Raw genomic sequence first — 21,920 nt, forward strand, 5'->3', positions numbered from 1 at the left:
TGGTTACTTTTTAGTTGGTCAATCCTTCTATATTCCTCTAAAATCTTACATACCGTAGATTGTAAAACGTTTATTTGAATTGAGTTGGATAGTTCTTTTTTCTAACTTTAAGAAATGATACAATATGTAACTTCGTTTTTTCTTATTTATCACCTTGATGACTCAGTTTGAGCAACAAAAGGCTTTTAAAACAGCGTAAAAATTATCCGGGCACCGAGCTCCATACTTGTGAAAAACTATGGGGTAACAGGTATGCAAATATCTTTGCTACTTTTTAAAATTTACATTGAATGAATAGATAATTCTAATTTTTTGACCCATATAATATATGTCATTTTTCCCAATGTGTTAATGATCCATGAATTGTTAAAATAATGTCTGAAAAGTTGTGTAAATTGATTTGCCTATTTATAAATAACAAGTTTTAGTCAATTTAGTTGGTAAGCGTTCATTTATCCTGACTCGGGGACAAGTTTTGTTCAAACAGTTCTGATATTCTATTTTGAATTTGGGTTGTATGTGGTTATTTTCATTCTATCCTTTAGGTATTCACAGAACAGTTCTCAGTAGTAATCTGTAAAAGAAAGTTAATAACATTTTAAAGTATTTTGGTTTTGTAAGAATTTAAACTTTTCATATTTTTTGTATATGTAAATTCATAAACATGACTTTTATTTGATGTAACAAATTTATGTATTCTTTAAAAAAAAATTAGTTTTTTCACTTTTCATTTTTGTAAAAATTATCAAATTAGCAGTTTTATTCATTCTTCCTGAATGTCTAGATTTTCTCCTTCTTTTAAGGTTCATTGTTTATTCTTTTATAAAGAACATTTTGGAGTTAATGCTGCTAAAATCCTACCCTATGGGAAATCTCATTGAATTGCTGTTACAGGTTTGTCACTTCAGTTCTTTGCCAAAATGGTTACAAGACAATGATTTTCTTCATAAAGGTCATCGGCCACCCTTAAAGTCATTTAGTGCATGTTTTCGTTCTATTTTTAGAATTCACACTGAAACTGGGAATATTTGGACACATCTACTTGGTGAGTTGTGGTTTTAAAATATTAAGCTGTATTTAAGGTATTTTGTGTTTGGTTTGGACTAAATTTGTTTTCTGGGCGCATCTAAAACTAACAAAGTTTTTAATTTTCTTCACAATGGTTGACCTATCCAAAATGTTGAAAGCTCTAAAATCTTGCATTGATTATTGAATTTCTACTCTGTATAGGTGTTGCTCCTTTTTGCATTACGGATACAACTGTATAAGCATCGGGAACAATTTTGCTAAAATTTTCAACTGGATTCATGGATTTATGTATTGAAGAGATCAAATAGTGTATAATGACTATTTAATAAAAATGAAAGTTGCTGATATATTAAGTATAAGATGTATAATTATGTGTGTGTCTGATAAGACAAGGAAAAAGGCACAAAAATTTGCTAATTGTGGCACTAACAGATCTATAGTGTAAAAAATTCAGCAAGTATTATAATTTTTATCCATACCCTTAATGTGTAATTAAGTTTTAGAGATAATAAAGAGTTATAACTAGAAAACATATATTCCCTTTAGTAAATCAGGGATATGGAATTAGTAACCCCCCCCCCCCCTCCTCCCATATAAATACATATACTGATAAATGTGAAAAATTTTAGAAGAAAAAATAATCAGTTGTACATTTTTTATGATACAAAAAATGCTTCAGAATCCATATTGAGAACTTTTGCCTCTTATTCAAGAAATAATTTAAATGCTAAAGCAGTAATTTTCAGACTTATTAATGCAAAATAAATTGATTTATTTCAAAACTTAAACATTTTAAATTATGTTTTTACATGTGTGTTTCAAGAGTAAGTGAGGTGACATATCTTAGAAGCATTTTTCCCCCTGCTTAAACTTTTAATGAACTCAAAATTACATTAATTATTATTTAAATTAAGGTATTTAGACTAGGTTTAAAATTTGGAGACGGAGTTTTAATTGTAACATACGCAGAAAGTACTCTAGTTCTTTGAAACATTCAGGTCTCTCAGCTGGGTCCTATGTGCCATAACTCATTGACCATTGAAAGTAATTTTGTTAATTACTCGCTGTTGGAAACCTATTAATAATCTGTTTTGCATTTGCATTACAGTTTTGAAACAGGAAATTATTATATAAAGCTGCATTTTTTAAAAATCAATTCAGATTTTTCCTTTGTAAAAATTCATTATAATGGCTAAAAATCTTTTTTTTACAGAAATTTGCAATAAATCTAAAAATTAATTATATTGTATAATTTAAGTTTAAACTGCATGAATGTGCTAATTTTTCTGCATTGTGATGTAAGCTTGATGATTCATTGCAATGCAAAAATTCCAATATCAGCCAGCCTTAACTGGAATGCGAAAGTAGTGTGAGACAAAATTTGAAAGTGTTTGTTCACCCAACATTTGTGTTATCACTATTAATCCTACACATTGTTTGTTCTTAAACTGAGCAGTTGTATTAATTTAAATATTTTCAGATTTTTCACTTTAAATCTTCTAATATATTCAGTTTTTATTTTTCACGTATATGCTGCAACAAAATATAACAGTATTACGGATTCATTCAATCAATATATTTTTGTATCTTAAAATGAACAATGTAGATCCTAAATAAGTTCATCTTATTTTAATTTTCAAAGAATTAAATAAGTATATTATATTATTTGTAAAACGCAAAGTTTCACTACATGGGATGTATCATTAATATTAAAATTATTAAGAATTTGAAAATTTCTTCAATCTTTGAATATTTTTGTGTTAAAAAAGGAATGTTCTGTCTGACGAAATAAGTTAGATAAAACTGCAATCTTACAACCTTCTATATTCTTGAAAATGTCAAAAAGTTTCTTCAGTGCAATAAACTGACAAAAATAAGCAAATCTCTTTCTTATAATTATCTGATATAAACAAATTAAAGCTGTCTTTATGAAAGCTAACAAAAGCTATTTAAGAGTTCCTTATGAAATACGAAAAAAACCCTTATTTTCACTGGTACAGATTTGCAACATGACTTAAACCATACTTCTTGTTACCTTCTGGATGAAATTTACTCAAAAAAAAAATCCTTACTTGATTTCCTTGAATGTCATACTTTTAGAACTTCTTATGTTTACATATCAGCACACTTTTATGTTGCTCAAGTGAATATATTTCTTTGCTATAATTTTGTCTCGGTTACATGAAATGTTTTTCTCAACACATTTGCTATTATGCATCACTGCTTTGCGCTGAAAATGAAATGTTAATATACATTTTAAAGACTTATTTGACCAAAAAAAAGTGTATATGATCATTTTAGCATGGATGTCTACCTTACATGATTTGTGATTATCACAAAAGTTTTTATCTAATACACATATTTTGGTTTTCAATTTTTGTAGGTTGCCTTTTATTTGTTGGTATGGCTGCTTACTTTCTTTCAAGACCATCTGACATTATCCCCTGGGAAGAAAAAGTAGTGTTTGCCACTTTTTTTGCGAGTGCCATTATTTGTCTTGGAATGTCTTCCATGTTTCACACTGTCAGTTGTCATTCCGAGCATATTGGCAAACTTTTTAGCAAGTAAGATTTTCTAAACTTGTCTTATATATTAAAAAGCGAATGTATAAATCTTTGTATCTAGCTATGTCAGTCTGATTTCTTCCGAACACCAGAAAATTGACAATCAAACCAGGTATCAAATTTTTTATATAAAATCATATTTAGGCAGTTTTTTGTTTTTCTACGACCGTAATTACCTGAGATATTAATTAAAACATAAACGTTTAAAATGGACGTATAACATTTTTAAAAAGTAGAAACTGCAGTGAAACCTGTGTATAATGATACTGTCTATAACGATAACCTGTCTATTACGATATTTTTTTTGTTTAGATCCCAACAGTATTGTTGTAGACAGGTTTTACTACATTTTTTAAAAGTTTACAACATATTTTTTTAAAGTTTCATTAGCGTAGATATTAATTAAACGTAAACGTTGGCTGCTAGTTTTGTTAGTTTTAGTCGACTGTCATGCGATTTTAATTAGCCCTTATTTGCTATTGTTATTATAAAAACATCCCAATCTCTATAGGCACTGATCTTTTGTCTCTGCATAAAATCACCATTATTTAGTACATTGTGAGATCGTTTTATCATTGCTAAAATAAACTCTGAAAGACTTCCCTATTTCTAGCCCAAATAAAATGCAAGAAATTTTGGTTAATAAAATACAAGGTTATGGAATGCATGTCAGTAATTATATCATTTTAAAAAAGCAAAATATTGTTTTACTGTAACTAAATTAGGTCTTTAACTTTCATCTTGTATATAAATGTTTTAGATTAAACAAATTCATAGTTTCTGGACTCCTTCATTGTAAAAACACAGCCCTCTTCTGCATTTGTGCTTGCTTGTTTTACTAAAAATTTTACAATTTCTTACATATTCCTCAAGTTTTTTCGACTTCTGATTATTTTTCCTTCCTGCTGTAAATTTCTTGGATGTTTTTTAGTAAAACAAAAAAGCAAAGCATTGCACATAGGCCCATAATTTTGCATTATTTGGGGGGGGGGGGCATTACTCAATGCAATATTTTGGAAAACATCGAAAACCTAATTGCTCCTCCTGAAAACTCCTGGTTAATGCCTAAGGTGCAGATTTTTAGCACTTTTAACTGAGGCAGTTTGAATGCAATCACTAAGTTTTTAAAAATCAATACAATTTATTTTATCACTGGCATATTTAGTGACTTTTGGAGATAGTTAAATTGTTTAGAAAAAGAAATATCAAAATGGAAAGACTTTTTATTGATTTTTTTCCCCCATTTTCTTTTCAAAAACCTTTAATGCTAAATACCATTCCAATGGGAGGAAAACACATGTTCTTGCCAAGACTAGAGGAAATTTTGTTGGAACAAATTTATCAAATAACATATAAAGTTCATCATCCTTATTTCTTTTTCCAAAATAGTTTTTATGTGCAAACTAAAATTTTCTTCAATTAGGAGCCAAAAAAAAATTTCCCCTTATTTCATGTTCTTTTTTTATTCAGATAAATTTTACCAGTTGCGATCTTTTGCATAACTATCTACAAATAATTAGAATAAGCACCATTAACGTGTATAACCCTTGACTTAAAATCTTCATTTATGTTACAAATTAGCCACAAGCAACTAGATGCACAATTCATTTTTTTATTCCAGCCACATTAAGTGTAAGCAGGGCTCATTTTTATCCTTACAAGTCCTTATTTTAATGCTGCATTTAAAAAAAACAATTAAAACCTTATTTTTACTCGGCCGTTATTTCAAAGAATCAATTTTTTTTTTCATAGAGACTTGTGACACAAGTCATCACCACGTCTCTAGAGGGCAAGCTGCAGTGTTTTAACAAAAAAAATTTTTCCTTTAGCGATCTCTGGCCTCACGCCAAAGGGCAAGCTTAGTTATAGGGGAAAATCAGTAGTTGTAAGTGTTCTATTTCCGATTATCAGCAGCTTTAATCGAACATCTTATTCAGGGATCTCTTGCAGATTGGGGGCAGGGGAGAGAGCTAATGCAACACAAACTTTGCTTGGGTTCTAGATTTATTATATAAAGATTTTTATTATATACTGCTCTAAGTTTCATATGCAAAATATAATAATGTATTTTAAAATGATTTTTTACTTCAGTTTTTATTTAAATGAAAGTGTTTTGTATCTTTTTATATCCTGTAATTATTATAAAACACTAAATTGTTAATCAACCATTTATTAACAAAAATTTTTGAAAATTAAAAATAATAAATAATTTTAAATATTTAATTCTTTTTATCACTTTTATCCTTAAGTAATACTAATATTACCGATAGGGTATAGGAACTGTTCACTTATGTCCCGAGATGTTGTATTCACAAGTGTCCTAATTTGCAAAAAAAAAAAAAGAATTCTTAAATCAATAAGAATTTAAACATTGTCATAAATTTGCTTGAATTTTCATGTAATAGTTTGCTATAAAAGTTCAGCTTATAAGTTAGTGTAAAATATGTTTCCACATGAAAAAATTATATGCAGCACCTGCTAAAATAAAGAAGTTGTCACCAAAGTACCATAATATAGCCAATTGCTCTAAAAGCTTTGCAGAGAGGCAGGATTGGTTCTGCTTTTACTTGATATTTTTTCAGCATTTTTTTTGCTTGAAGTTATCTTAGTAATACAAAACATGTGTACATGTGCCTCTTTCCCCTACATAGTAAAAGTTTTAAAGTTTTTTTTTTTAAGCTGGTTAATAATGTTTAATAATTAAAGAACTCAAGTTTTATGAAACATTAAAAATGAGTTCATATGCTTTTTCATGATAACTTTGGAAAAGATGCAGCTTTAAATGAAATGAAGTTATAATTTGTCATATTTTTCTGTTTTGATCATCTGTTTTTTAACACAATTTCATTGGATGTTCTGATAAGATTTGAGCAATTAAGTTACATTAATAATTGCATGTATGTTCATTACAAAAATAATCATAAATGAGGGTCAATTTTATTTATTCATTTATTTATTTTTCTAGGCTTGATTATTGTGGCATTGCAGTGTTAATTATTGGATCATTTGTTCCTTGGTTGTACTATGGTTTTTATTGTGACTATCAGCCAAAAGTATTTTATTTTGTGCTGGTTAGTGTTCTTGGTGCTGCATCCATCATAGTGTCTTTGTGGGATAAATTCAGTGAGCCCCAGTTTCGTTGGCTGAGAGCAGGTATGTATCTGCTGGTTTTTAAAACAGTTGGTTTTTAAAACACTTGTTTTATTAAATTTAATTACACCAGAAATGTTCTTAGCTATTTTATAAGCTATTATATTAAAACTAGACCATACAAAAATGAATAACACAGTCACCATGACAAGACAATATATAAACAGAAATAAGATTATACATCTGTTTGATAATCCTTTCCAAGTCAGTACCATTTTGCTTGGAGGTCCCTGCAGTATTTCGCTAGACATTTTGCGGAGTCCGTTTGTGCAATACCTACCTACAAGCATATGTATGTATGTCTGATTCAACTGCATGAGAATTATTTTTATCAGGATGTAATACAAAACATGAAAAATAATATTTTACAACAATGAGTTCTATTTGAACTAATACTGATTAGTTTGTAACTTCCAACTGTTCCACTGGGAAAGAGTCTAATGTTATTCTTTGTTCAGCACCCCCTAGCATTCATGTATTTTCATTGCTGAAAAGCACCACTTCTTATTCCTTATTTTACCCCTCTGATTATGTCATTGGAATACTACTTCGTGCATTTTCAAAATGGAAAACTAACTTAATTTTGTTAAGAGCAATAATGTTTTTTCTTTCTTATCTTTGAAGCACCTTTAGTTACCTAAATAGGATTTTCTTTTTAAACAATCATCTTCTAAGTATGAAGTAATATTTTATTTTAGTTCAATCTTTTTTTTTTTTGGTGCTGAGATGAGTGTATGGAAGCAAATCACCATGAAGTTAGAAATCCTAATGTAGTTCATACCATTCAACTAAACGTAAAATTTTGCCTCTTTGGAGCATGAAAGAATTATTAAATTGAGGAATTGTGTAAATTTAGTGGAAAAAATTAAGAATTTGTATAAAGTTCCTCAAACCTTTGAATGAAAAAGCTATATACCATATTCGAAATTCAGTGGGGTCTCTCTCTTCCAATAAACTTTTGAATTTTTGGCTTTGCGTTCCTTGAAAATTACTTTAAAAAAAACTGGCTCTGCTGTGGGCAGGTAAATTGCAGTATCTACAGAAACTATTGCTGAGATTTTTGGAAAAACGTTTTGGATTCAATACAAGCAATAGGGAAATGATAGAATTACACTTTTTTTGTGTTTTTTCCAGCGGAAACCAAATAAACTAGCTTGTACAATAAAACTAAAATGTAGTAAATGGCACAAATACTGTCCATAGCAGACCTGTATTTTAATCCAAAAATTCTTATTCTAGCAAATTTTGTGCTTGAATAATTGATAGTTTCTACATGAGAAATAAAACAATGACTTTGTCCTGGAAATGAAATAAAACAAAGAAATGTTAATAAATATTTTTAAAATTTTGCAAATATGTGCATCGTTATGTTTTCAGGTTACTATGAACGAACAAGTGAAAACAATTATTTGCAAGTTTGGTGCTATAAGTGATGTTTTTATCATTTTTAATAACAATGTTTTCTTACAATCCTCATGCTATATGTTACTTATTGTAGAAATATTAGCAATTACGCTCAAAATTTAATTATTTTGAATCACACAAATCTATGACTGGATGATTACAATGTACACAAATCTATGACTGGATGATTAAAATGTTATCATAAATTAATGTAAACGCTTTAATTGGTTTAAGTGCTAATTAATTAAATTTGCTGTTGACATGAAACCAGTAATTAAGGAAATAAGTGTTAAGTTTTTACATTGGGAATTTTAGAATACAAATTGGTATGCATACTACTTAATATGAATTATACGAACATGGTTACAATATTTCATTCTAAGGAATTTTCCTCTCAAGTTGTATATTTACAACTTCAGGAAATAAAACTGGTCAGTGAAATTCAGTATTTTAAAAATTAGTGAGTATTAATCAGTACTTGCAGAATTTAGTCAGTAAAGTCGGATTTTTTTTTTTTTTTTTTTTTTCAAATTTACCAAATAATTCAAGAAAACAATCACTGTCAACCTTTTTTTTTTCATTTTCTTGTTACTTTTTAAAATGCCTTAAAAGCAATAAATTGCTAGTATAGCAACCAAAGTTTACCTACCTGGTAGTCTGCCGTACTTCATAAAATTGTTTGCTATTCTGTCATTGGATTGGGATAATCCATTTTTGTGGCAAAACCTAGCTTTCTCCCCCCCCCCCTTTTAAAATTGTTTTTATTTATTGAAACATTTTCCTATTTTTGTTCAAAGTATAAGGTAAAATGAAGATAGTATAAGGACAGTAAGGTATACATGACAACTACATTTGTGTACAATTTCAAGATGAGTAAAAATTTGCTATGTTTAAAATGCTTTCTTTATTTGTTGCTTTTAACTTTCATCATACATATTTGCAGTAGAAGTTGACTTACACCTTGTCCCAAGAATATAGGCTCAAGCATGGAATACAATTCACAGTAAAAATATAAATATGAGGATTTTTATTTCATATGTATATAATACGTGATAGTATATACAGTCAGACCTTGATATAAGGTCACTTTCCTAAAGTCTCGACTCATTGAATACGGATTCTGTGTTATGGATTAATGGATATATGGTCAGGTCTCAAATACCACCATGGCTTATAAGGTCATTTTTGTCAGACTTTCTTTGAGCGATTTCAATGCCTCACTGATTCAGCTCCACGAATTTTCCCTAGTGCATGATCTTTTATCGACAAAATGCCATCTTCCCAAGGAATGTAAGGAAAACTTTTCCACAAAACCCTTTATCCCCTCAAATTCTTGGGAAAAGGCTTGTGGAGACACTGGAATGCTGTAGAGAGAAGACGACTGGAGTGAGTAGGAGGGATTATTCACCCCCCTTCACGCAGGTAAAAGGAGAGTTTTGTTTCCCCTGGCTGCTTATTGTTGGTCCCTAATCATGCTTTGTGGATTGAGGGCAAAAGCTTTTAGATAAGGGTCAATGTCAATAGAGATGGCTTTTAGCAATGCATACAAATTTTGAAGGCAGGTCCCCCATAGTGTCAGGTGTCCGTCGTAAGCACATGTCCATTTTTTGACCAGTAAATCACTGGAAATTATCTCATTCCATACATTTTCCACTTGTAAGCAGTAGCAAAAGCCGAAGCTCTTAGAGCATTAAATGTCGTAAGATATTTTTTGCGAGCCATGAAGCAGCTGAAGAACATTTTCAAAAGGTAAAAAGTTTAGAAAACATTGTACAAAAAATAAATCCAAAATCGCGACAGTCTAGTATTCTGGACTACTTTAAATAAGGTAAGTTGCAAATCATAAATTGCAGTTATACAACAGTGAGCATATTTATACACAATTTTATTCTGAATTTAAATTTTAACAAATAATTTCCTAATTTCTAACTAATTGCATTAATTTTAATTGAATCAACTTAATTGAAACATCATAACTTAATCAAGTCATATATATTTTGGAAACATTATATTTTAGATTTTTTGTTTTTTTTTTTGGATAAAATTTTATGAACCGGTTATTAGGTCACATTCTTGAAGTCCCGAGGGGTGACCTTATATCAAGGTCTGACTGTAATATGTATATCGTACGTGAGACACAAATGAGGGTTTATTTATTAGAAAGAGCGTCATGTGTTGAATTTATTTAGGAAACAGAAAAAAGGTGTCCCATAATTATAGACACTTTTTCAGTTTATAAATGAGACAGTGAGAAGCAAAGGGATGTAAATAGCAAAATTCACAAATAACCAGTACAAATGGTAATTGAACTCTCCTATGTCTTGGGGCAAGAGATAGTGATAGTAGCCCTGGTAGGTGCTACTGTACAGCGTAATTTAGAAAAAGAAAAGAATTGAATAACAGCCAACCTAGGAAGGTCTCTGTAAATGGGTCTTACCCAAAACTTAAAATGTCCTCTTACATACATTTGCTTCTCATTACCTCAAATTATATTTTAGGTTGAGAAACGCTGTTGTAAATATCAATATGAAAGTGTGATTCTGTTTCCCTTAATTACTTAAAACACTTGGTTTTCCATCAAAAATATCAAGTTTTACCTTACCTTTGCGGGGAATTCATAATGGTTCATACCATGCTTGCTCTATGACTCATTTAAGATCCTTAGTTGAAAAATATTGGCTCCCATTTTTGTATTATTTTCTTGCTATATCTTCCTACATGTTTTCCTATTGGATTATATCTGCATTATGCAACAGCCAGTCCATGACAATGATATTATTCATGTTGAACTATATATTCATTGTTTTAGGCACTGAGTAGGCGCTTTGTCTTGCTGAAATACAGAGTGGTCTTTCTAGCAAATCCTGCATTAGAATGATATGTTCCTCTACTATTTGCTGATAGCTGTGGAAGTTCATTTTCTTGTTACAAATTGCCAAAAATGCTTGTCCATTGAATCCAAAAACACCAGAAGTCATAACTAATCTTCCATCTTGCTGTCTGCTAGAAAAACGCATGTTTGCTTCTTAAATCATGCCAGTAAAATTTATATTTATCGGGTAAATCCAAATTCCACTTTTTCTCAGTATGTGTAATATTGTTGTCGGCCATTTGTCACCATAAAGCATCATTTTCTTTTCCCAGTTTAAACGTAGTTTTGGATTTAATCAACTAACATTTTGGGCAATATGAAGCAAGAAAATGAGCTTCCACGACTATTAGCAAGTATTAGAAAACCATTTAATTCCAATGCAGGTTTTGCTCAGAAGACCAAACTGTATTTCAACAAGACAAAACATCTACTCATGTGTCTAGCTGAATAAATGTGTAGCTCAACATGAATAATTTCAATATCATAGACTAGCTATCGCTTAGTTCAAACTTAAATCCAATGTAAAATGTGTGTCAATATCCTACACCAAAATTATGTGAAACTAGAAGTGAACCGTTTTTGACACAGGACCTTAAATGAGCGATAGAGCAAGCATGGTACAAACCATTGTAAACCCTCCACATAGGTAATGCAAAACTTGATACTTATGGTTAAAAGCCATATGTGTGAAGTAACTAGATGTAATGAAAATGCAATTTCATACAGTTGGCTCTCTGTTTAACGACTTTCAAGGGACCACAAAAAATCGTCTTTAAGTAGACAGCGTCCTTAAATAGAATACTTTTAACACTATAGTGGGCCATCTGCGACCGTGAAAAACCGTCGTTAAATAGAGCGTCGTTAAACAGAGAGCCAACTGTATTAATTTTTGTAATTTGGTTTCTCAACCTTAAAAATTGTCTAATTATTGGACCCCATATTTTCTCGCTTCTGGTGTTTATTTTTAATAAATTACCCTAACTTGCATTTCCCGTACAGTTTATTATTATACACACATGCAATAAAAATCCCTCCTTAACTAAAAATTAACAGGGTTATGTGTACAATTTATATATTTTTTCACTTTGTTTTCTCGATTTCAAAATTTTTCTTTTTTCCAGTAAGTTTTCAAAGGAAAAAAAAAATAAAGAACTGCTCTTAACCGTTTAATATTTTTAACAGTTACAAGATCTTTTAATTTATTTTTCAAGGTTCAGAGCAGTTTTATTCATTATGCAGTAAATATATGAATTAAACTCACAAGTTTCAGCCAAAATTTGTGCCAAATTAAGTTTAGATTATGTAATTGCATGTTTCAAATAAAGCTAGCATCTATTTCACTAAGTATGTTACTCTTTTTTGTTTCACCAGTGATAAATTTTTAAATGTTAGTAGGTATTCAGTCAGTATTTTTGACCCTCCAGTTTTCCCTCCTAAACTTACAAAATAAATAATAAATTGTACACATATATGAAAAGATGGTTTTACTTCATGATTATAATATTTTCCTTTTTCTTACAGGTGTTTTTGCTGGTTTTGGGTTGAGCGGTGTTATTCCAGCTGTTCATTATTTAGTTGTGAAAGGATTTTTACAAGCTGTTTATCATGCATCATTTGGCTGGCTTTGCCTTATGGGTTCACTGTATCTTCTTGGTGCTGCATTTTATGCCTTGAGGGTACCAGAGCGTTTCTTTCCTGGAAAATGTGATATCTGGGTTAGTATTATTTTAGATCTTAATAATTCTGAGTAAAGGCAGTGGTTTAAAAAAATTGTCATTTTCTCACTTAATGAATGAAACTATTATATGCAGCACTACAAGAGTGCAAAAATTTTTAATTTTCATTACTTTTAACTACATTAATATAAGTCATTTCGATTTTATGTGGATTTATTTCTATCTCTTACACCATAGTTAAAACACCTGTGAGCCCCTGAAGATTGGGCTATAAGCCTCATCCATTTTTTTTTTCTTTTTCATTCACATGATTTGTTAGGGGTTGGTATCGTGAACAGATATGTAAAATATAAGCAACAATTTTACAAACAGTTCCTCTTAAAATCTTGTATAACAAGTTTGTATTTATGAAATCTGCCTAGTCAGATGCATGGTGAAAATTGGCTTCAGCTGTGCAAAATTGTTGATGCTATTAGGAGTCCCCTTTCTCCAAAAACTCTGCCTTGTGGAGTAAAGGCTTAGAATTGCAATCCAAAGTTTTATCCAAAGTCGTTTGCATATTTTGGAAACCCCTATAGCTGCAAAAATGTTCTTTTTTGTTTCAAGAATACTAATAATTCAAGGAGCCAGTTTTAAAGTTAGCTGTTTTGAAGTTCTAAGTCAAACCACAATGACCAGTCCAAGGCATTAAAGAGATAAATAATTTTTTTAAAAAACTTCAAATGGACAAAAAATGTTATCAATTTTAAATCTATTCAGTTTGAAGTTGCTGAAAAATGAGATAAAATCTTCTTTAAGGAATGTAAATTTAGATTTAAAATCCCACTCTGGAAAAACGTTGCATAAGGGAAAACTAAACTACCATTTCAAGAAGAGATTTTTTTTTTCATGCACTAAGGGAGTTTATTGCTCCTGATTTTTTGTTTTAAACTGATCTGTTTTCTCTCCCCCTGAAAATAATTTTTACTTGCAAAAAGTGCTTCTCATTAATCTCAAAATAAAAATCTCGCAATTGCTAACTTCACTTCTATGTGGCCTCCATTGAATTGCTGGCAGCCGATCAAAGTTTTCATATGATACAGGGCAGCTGTCAGCAAATATGAGCCACTCACACATTTAGTCACTCAGTTACAAACTGCAGGGATGAGATTTTTCTGGGTTTATTCAGGAATTCACACTTTTTCTGTTGGGTTTTTAAACTTTTTCTCCGTTGTTTGTTTGTTTGTTTTTTTTTTTTTTTTTGCCTTTTTCAGGCCTTACAACATTTTTTTAAACAATCTGAGAAGATTCTGATTTTTCTTAATTTTTGATCCTCGTTTTCTTATTTATGTTTTTCTCCCTCGAGTCTTCATTCACAATTTCTGCCGAAATGTATGTTTGGGAAACATGCTAACTACCTCAAACACATGATTCACCAAAAATTGCCTGCCTTGTTTAAGATTTCAATCTTTTTGCATCCTGCAAATATTTTAATCATATTTAATGTTAGAAGGTTTTTTAACATATGCTACCTTATATCTGCTTATTTTACTCATTATTTCAATATTTTGATCTATTTCTTTAAATTGTTTTAGTCATTGATTCATTCTGTGCAAAATCAATCGAAAAAATTGTGACACCCAGTCTCGGATTTTATAAAATTTGATATTGTTACTCTTTTTACGTATATAAGTAAACATACGAAATATTTACGGTAAATTTCAAATGGTTTACGTTTTATATAGCGTGTTAATTTTTTTGAATTTCAATATTTTCATGATTAAGTGAGGCAATTCAGGTTTTTTTGATCCTGAAACAGCATTATGGATTTCTTAAAACAAAATATGGAGCTCATCTTTAAGTACAATATCAATGAAAAGGGAAAGGATAACCAATCATTTATTTACATATTTATTTATTCTCGATTCTTGCTTTGAAAAGTATGTTCTACCATTTAAAAAAACTGTTGAATTTTTGACTCTTGTTTTACTTTGCAAACAAACTTAATTTTAAAAGTTACATTCTCATTCTAAAAACCATAAATTCAAATGTTTTCAATTTAGAAAGATGTTTTTTTTATAAAAATATGAAAAAGTGACATTATTGAATGATGCAGGCAGGATTACACTCCGGCTCCCTCAATCCTTTGTTCATGGGACTAAGAAGTGAGAAATTGCTGCTTCTCTTTCAAACTTTAAATACTTATAGAAATATACAAACAATATGCAGTGCAAGAAATGGAGCAATGCAGCAGATTTGTACAAAATAGGATGTTAGTAAGAAAGGAAAACCAATCATAAGAAAAACATAATTAAATATCTTGATGAAAGAGATTCAAGTTCTTGCCCTGCAATTTGCCTCCTATTCTATTAATGTTAGCTAAAAAAGTTATAACAGAATGCTTTAATATGCAACCAAGTTTCTAAATACGGCCATTTCCATTTTTCTGATCTCTTTCATAACTGATTTTTTTTTAAGCGAAAATATAATGATTAAATCGATGATCTTGGAAAGAAATGAAAATGTCTAAAAATTGACATTTGTGAATTGAATAAGACCTCAGACAAATGTTCAGAAAAAAGGAGTGGGATTTCCTGTATTAGTAAACGTAATGTTTAAAGACATAAAGGAAAGGAAAAACTTGATGATCCGAAAAAGGTTGAAGTAAAATATATGCAATAAAAACTCTGTAAGAAGAGTTATACCAAATCAGTTAAATTTTAAAACATTTTTAATTAAAGATCAAGTGTATATTTTTTTTCAATGTATGTATGAATGAACTTTTAGTAGTGCTTGTTAATAGGTAATATCTTATCTCAAGGAGTTAAAAGGTTTTATAATGTAGGTGAATGCTTCCTCTACTTTTTCTATTTAACTGCATGAACGTTTGAAAATTTAGGAGACTGTAATTCAAATTTTTGAGTTAGATAGACTCCTTCCCAGGAGTAATGTTTGGAGGGAATTACAATTTTTTGGAAGGAAGAGAAAGTAATATCATTTGACTTAGTTAACATTTTGTGTATTCCTGTTATTTCCAAACATTTTGAATCCAATTTAAAATACAACTTTTTTTTTATTATTGAGTGAAAGAGTAAATTACTATTTATCATGTCTTTGAATAATTACAAACATAATATATTTTACATTTAAAAAAAACATTTAGTAGTTGAGGTAAAATAAACATTACTAAACTTCTCTTAAAATACAGCTTGTGTTTATAGTCCTGAAGATTTTGCTTTTGACTTCTGAAAAAATCCTGAAATTCATTTTTCCTGGAAGAGTATGAACCTTGATACTTGTACCACCCTCTGTCATTATGATATGTACCCAAATATGTTTGTATAACCCTACTTATAGGAGGCTTTTCTATTTTGTCATACTACAAATTGTGTTGAAAAGAGTGGCTGATATGATTAAAAAGCTTTGCTAAAGCATATTGTAAAATGCTCATTATGTGTAATAGGATAGTACGTTTTGACCTTTATTGATGCTTCAGGTGCTCAATATTGAAACCATTTAATGATATATTTTGAGGTGTACATTTCTTATTGCTTACTTAGTTATACAGCTTCCCAAAAATGCTGTAACTTATAAGTTATTGCAATAAGAGTGTATTTTCTTATTAATTTTTTTCTTGTTTTTCGTTTCAGTTCCATAGTCATCAAATATTCCATGTGCTAGTGATCGCTGCTGCCTTTGTCCACTATCATGGCATATCAGAAATGGCAATCTACCGACTTTCGATGGGAACGTGCAATGCAGAAGATCCACCCGTTGATTTTGACTACTGAATTGTTTACTATTCTTTCTTTTTCTAAAGAACATCACCAAAGTGGCTAAGAATATATTTTGCCTTATTTCTTTATACATTGCAAAAATCTATTTCTATAACTTTTATGCCATTTGATAAGAGCAAGAAAGATTTTCATCTAGAGTATTTTTATAGCCTACATTAAGTACCATGTAAGTTTGTGATACATATACTCTTTGCCTATCACCCTCGGAGAATCTGTGATAGCATTTGATCTTTGGTGAAACTTCAAAGACATATTATTAAAAGTGGGTGAAAGGATTTTTTAAGAATTAGTATCTGATATGAAATTTGAAAAATGCATTTGTTGGGCAACATATCATTTTTGTTTATCAGTCAATTATGTTTAAGGTCATGTTAATTTTATTTCATTTTCGTTTTGTTACCCCTTTTTTCGTTATACCTAAAATTTGTAAATTTGATCTGAGAATTTTAAATAACTGAGAAATTATTGAAACTTAGTCAACATAATAATTCATAGAATTTGTACAACCTGATGTCCTAGAATATATAGTGTTCATAAAAGAACAGTAGGGTTTTAAAGCAAAGTGTTTTAATTCAATCATAAAATTAGATTAATGTTAAATCTATCAAATTCATAGAATGAAAGGAGCACTTCTCCGATTTCATTATTATAGATGTGTGCCTCTTTCCTGTGCACTGAATACTGAACAGTTAATTTATCAAGATTTTTACTATTTAGTAGATTTCAGTATGCCCAATTTGTGGCACTGAACACATCCAATTGGTGCTCAACCTTTTCTCATACCATGCCCTACATTTCTGGAGTGATCTTTGCCACTGAAGTGTTGAAAAAAGAAACTGAAAGAGGTGTGCATAAAATTTGATTATCTACTTATTTATTCAAATTAGCTGATCTTACCTAACTCATACTGTTAACTTCATACCATTTTTTAAAACCTTAAAGTTTTTTTATGGACACTGTACATCTGAAATTCTATTTAATTTTCCATGAAAGTTTTCAATTATAAATTGAATCTATATTTGATGAAATGTTTCTAAAACTTTCGGAATTTTCATATTTAATACCCTCTTTTCCTCAACAGAACTTCATCATAAATGATTTTAAACATTGCTTGAAAATGTACGTCAATGATATTTCCATCTAAAAATATCAATTTATTATGGACACTCAGCAACTTATTAATAACATACTCAGAACATTCCAAGTATTGTAGACCTTTAGTTAGACATGATTTTTCCAAGGTATCACAATATTTTACTTTTTATCCTACAGTTGCTCTGCAACAAGTTATGTTTTCCACTACATTGACTTCTACATAGCAAAAAGTTTTTTATCTTAACAGCTACTTCACTCTGACTTATAAGGTTCTACTTTTATATTATGTTACACAAATTTTTTCTTAAGTTTCAGAAACCAAAAGTTGCTGTATTATTAACGAAAATTTTGATGTAAGCATAAAACTGAACTGAAACCTTTGATATCTTTCAGTAAAAGTTCAGACGCATGAAATATTTCAACCCAGAAATATACATAAATATAAGGAAATTAGTTTACTCAGTCGCAAATTGTAATTATTGAAAACACATAAAATAATTATATCTGTTTGGAACTAATTTAGAGGTGTTATTTGTTATGTTTGTTTTTAACTTAAAAGAAAATTTCTTTATTTCCCTATATGTGACATTAATTTCAGTGCAGCAAGTGCTTGCATAATAAATTCTATGTAAAACATTGGTCAATATTGATATCAAAGCCATTAATTTAGGTTATCTATGCTGCAAATATTTATTGATACTTGTTTTGATGTGCATGAATGTGGCTAATTTTGTTACATGTGATCAATCTGCATTTTGAAAACTGGGCACAAGAGTGGCATAGCAGCATGAAAAATATTAATCTACCGGTTTATTAGTATTCTAAGTTCATGAACTAAATGGATATATTTAACTTAAATGTAAATTGACTAAAAAACCATATGCATGGAATACATGCTTTAGGTTTAAAATGAAGCATTTAATTGCATTGTGTGTTTTATTAACCTTGTGAATATCTTTCATATTCTATGTTATTATTCACATATTTAGTTTGTATAAGTTTCTAATTATTTTCCTTGAAAGAATATCATACTGCAGATTAATGTGCTTTAAAAAAATTCTTTTTTTTGAATCTGAACAGTGCTTTCACTTGAATAATAATTTAAAAAATATATTTATTTAAAAATACCAATCAACGTTTGATAGCATGAACTTAGTAGTAGTTTCTGTTTGAATTTGTGATTTATATAAAGGGCGTTGGAAGGATGGATTGCAACCAGATAATGACTTACTGTTCATAGGAGTAAAGAGCTACTAGGTTATGTCATTAAAGGTTCGTCCCCCCCCATAACCAAATCATTTTAATATTTATAACATTTAACATTTGTTGGGTATGGAACCTGGAAGCATGCTTCATCTGAATACATTATTAGATTACTTTTAAGACTAGCACAATGTTCCTGATATTATGCATAATTAATGCATAATGAAGTAAGTTCAGTACCAAACAATTTTAGAAACATGGGGAAAATAATAAATATTTGTATATATTCACGATGATTTAAAAAGAATTTGAAAGTGCAATTTGTATGTATATCGTATTTAAAGTGTTTAAATTTTGTGCAAGTTTCATTGTGAGAAATCATGCTATGCCACAGACTTTTAGTGGTTCTTGGTGAAAAATAAGTCATGTGTATATAGTTCATGTAAGGTTAGTTGAATATTTAAGTTGTCAGGACATTTTTGTTAATGAACCTAGCTTCGAGTTTTCTGTTGAAATGATTCATTACATAATCATAAATCAGTAAATCTGAGTAAAAAATAAAATTAATTCCATTTTTTAATTCATAGTACAAAATAACATATGGCGGGCAGACAAGATGTTGCACATAAACTGTAGATTTGCTACTTTTTACAAAAACCAAGCTTTTATGAATTCAGTTTAATTAAACTACTTCATATGACAATTTAATTTTTTTTTTAAGGAAATATTAATTTTTTGCTACCTTCAATATTTCTGCATCTTCTCCCCTGCCAGATTGACATTTCTAATTCTACTTCTACTTATTTGATATTTACAGCTTGATAAAATTTTACTGCTATTTATATTTTACTGTCTTTGTATCTTGCTTTTTTGTAATATTTCCCAATCGATATTTAAGGCTTTTCTTTTCCTGCTTTTGATTATGAAGTGAGATGAGAGATGGATGAATATTCATGTAAGCATTAATGAGAGATTTTTCCTTGGCATCTGTAATTTACAGTTAATAGTTATTCTATGTTATCAGAATAGTTGTATCTATTAATTTTATTTAAATGGTTTATTTTTATGTACTTTAGAAAAAATGTTCGATTTCATAAACAACCAACCGGTGCATGTGTGTATTTATTATTAATTTGAAATGTATTTGATATTCTGTAAACTTTGAACTATCATGTTGTTGAACATCATATGCTGCTTATGAAAAGTTGTATTTTTTTATGTTATTACATTCAAAAAATATAAAACCTTAGAAAATGCCGATTTTGTCATTTCCCTATGTGCGCAATGTTCTTTGTTGCACTTTTTTTGCTCTGCTATTTCAAGAGCTAGACAGGTGAACTAAAATTGACAAAGTTATAGAATGATCATTATTATGTTGCATTATAGTTCTTGCAAAGGGATTCTACCAGATAGAACCACAGTTTCAAAATTCTGCAATCCGGAAGACCTATATCCTGGAATTCTTTTCTTTAATCTTTTTTTTTTCCCTTCTGATTTTTGATGCTCGAAGTTGTTTACATTTGGCTATTGCTTGTTGAAAACACAGTACTTGCTCTAATTTATTTTTTTCAATGTTGCATGTAGTATTAGTGTTTTGCTATTTTTGTGCAGCAATTTTTTAGTTTATCTTCGATTATAATATTTATCGTTTGTATTACAGTGAAACCTCTCTAAGCTGCCGCCCCTCCGTTCCATAAAATTTCGGCCATTCAGAGGCCGCTTTAAACTGTTTTCTTTAGTTGCAAATTATTGTTTACATTTTTCAAAGAAAGGATAAGTTTTGTTGACTAAAGTTTTTATTCTTCTCCAACAACCGTTTTCAAATTCATTATTCAGTTCAAAATGAAAATCTCTAACTATTTATTTGTCATTACATCCGAATTTTCGATGACTTTTTCTATTGTCTCCAAAGTCACTTCAGTTGAAAGTTTAGCTTGCAGAGGATTACAAATCGTATTAGGAAAATAGATTGTCAAAAGCCGGCTTAGTGCCTGAAAGGCACAAAAATGTTTGTGTTCTGAAACTCCTTATGATGCATACAGCAAACCGATTACTTTATTTGATTCAATCTCAAACTTCTATTAAATTTTATTGAAAAACGCTTATTTTTACAGACTCGTTAACCAGAAGACTTTTCTCTCACTCAACATTATAATTTATCAAGCCACTCCATTACTATCTCCTTCTGGAAAGATTTCAAATACATACTCTATTAATTCTCTTGCCGAATATCCATGCTCATTAGGAAGGAATGAAAATATCTAAATTCTGTAGAGCACTTAGCCTTAATGCAGAAAATTTGCGACTCTCTAACCCTAATTTCTGTGCAAAACTTCGTAACTCAGAGTTGATGTCTTCTGCTCTGGCTAGAAACGTGAATTTTTGAGATTTTTAGAAAAAAATCGAATAAAGAGAAAATTTACAAATAATTTTAAATTTGGCAGAACTTTTAACTTTAGTGTGGAAATTTTGTAACTTCCTCACATAAAACTACTGTGTAAGATTTCAAGCCTATGAGTTAACTTCTGCTCTGACAAAAGGCCTGAATTCTGAGATTTTTAATCATTCCTAAAATACGAGTGACACATTACAAAGTAGTATAATTCTAATACTCTGCAATTACTTCAAATTTTAAATCACATCAATGACATTGTGCCACCCCTTGAACCAGGCTGGGCATTTATAGGGTTTAGGGGTAGGGGGTAAATGCCCCCTCCCCCTCCTTCCTTACTTTGAAAAATTGGTGTTTTTACATATAAGTGGGAGTGGTTTTGTGGTATTCTGATAAAATTTCACAGAGTTCACGTCTGTGATCCCCTTCCCTGGAAAAATTCGAAATAACTGGCCTGTCTTTAATTTCGTAAAATTCTAAATTATATTATTATGTAAAGTTTCCTTTCTCTGGGTTAATTCTCTCTGCTCTGGCAAGTGGTCTAAATTTCAATGGAAGAAAACTTTCTTTTGTGTGACTGTTGAAGTAGGTAGAGAGAGACACGAGTGTGAACAGGGGGAAAGAAGAGACTCCTGTTGGCCCGAACCTGAAGGGGGTCCAGTGATTTTAAAACTAGGTGCGAAATATAAGTGTAAACAATATGGAGGAGGGGGCCAGAAAAGTCATTTATGATGGGCCCCAAAATTCAAATTTATACGG

At 30.0% G+C, this 21,920-nt stretch overlaps 1 protein-coding gene across 1 annotated transcript in view; it reads left to right on the top strand.

Annotated features, from left to right (window-relative positions):
* Positions 1-20,026, top strand: part of LOC129218313 (adiponectin receptor protein-like) — a 61,169-nt gene extending 41,143 nt beyond the window's left edge. The window contains exons 4-8 of the mRNA XM_054852547.1: positions 895-1,045; positions 3,413-3,593; positions 6,559-6,746; positions 12,541-12,734; positions 16,325-20,026. Coding sequence (XP_054708522.1) covers positions 895-1,045; positions 3,413-3,593; positions 6,559-6,746; positions 12,541-12,734; positions 16,325-16,465 — 855 coding nt within the window. The 3' untranslated portion in view covers positions 16,466-20,026. The remainder of the gene's footprint in view (positions 1-894; positions 1,046-3,412; positions 3,594-6,558; positions 6,747-12,540; positions 12,735-16,324) is intronic.
* Positions 20,027-21,920: the final 1,894 nt, after the last annotated feature.

The sequence above is a fragment of the Uloborus diversus genome, chromosome 3 (genome assembly GCF_026930045.1).
Source record: "Uloborus diversus isolate 005 chromosome 3, Udiv.v.3.1, whole genome shotgun sequence".
Lineage (NCBI taxonomy): Eukaryota > Metazoa > Arthropoda > Arachnida > Araneae > Uloboridae > Uloborus > Uloborus diversus.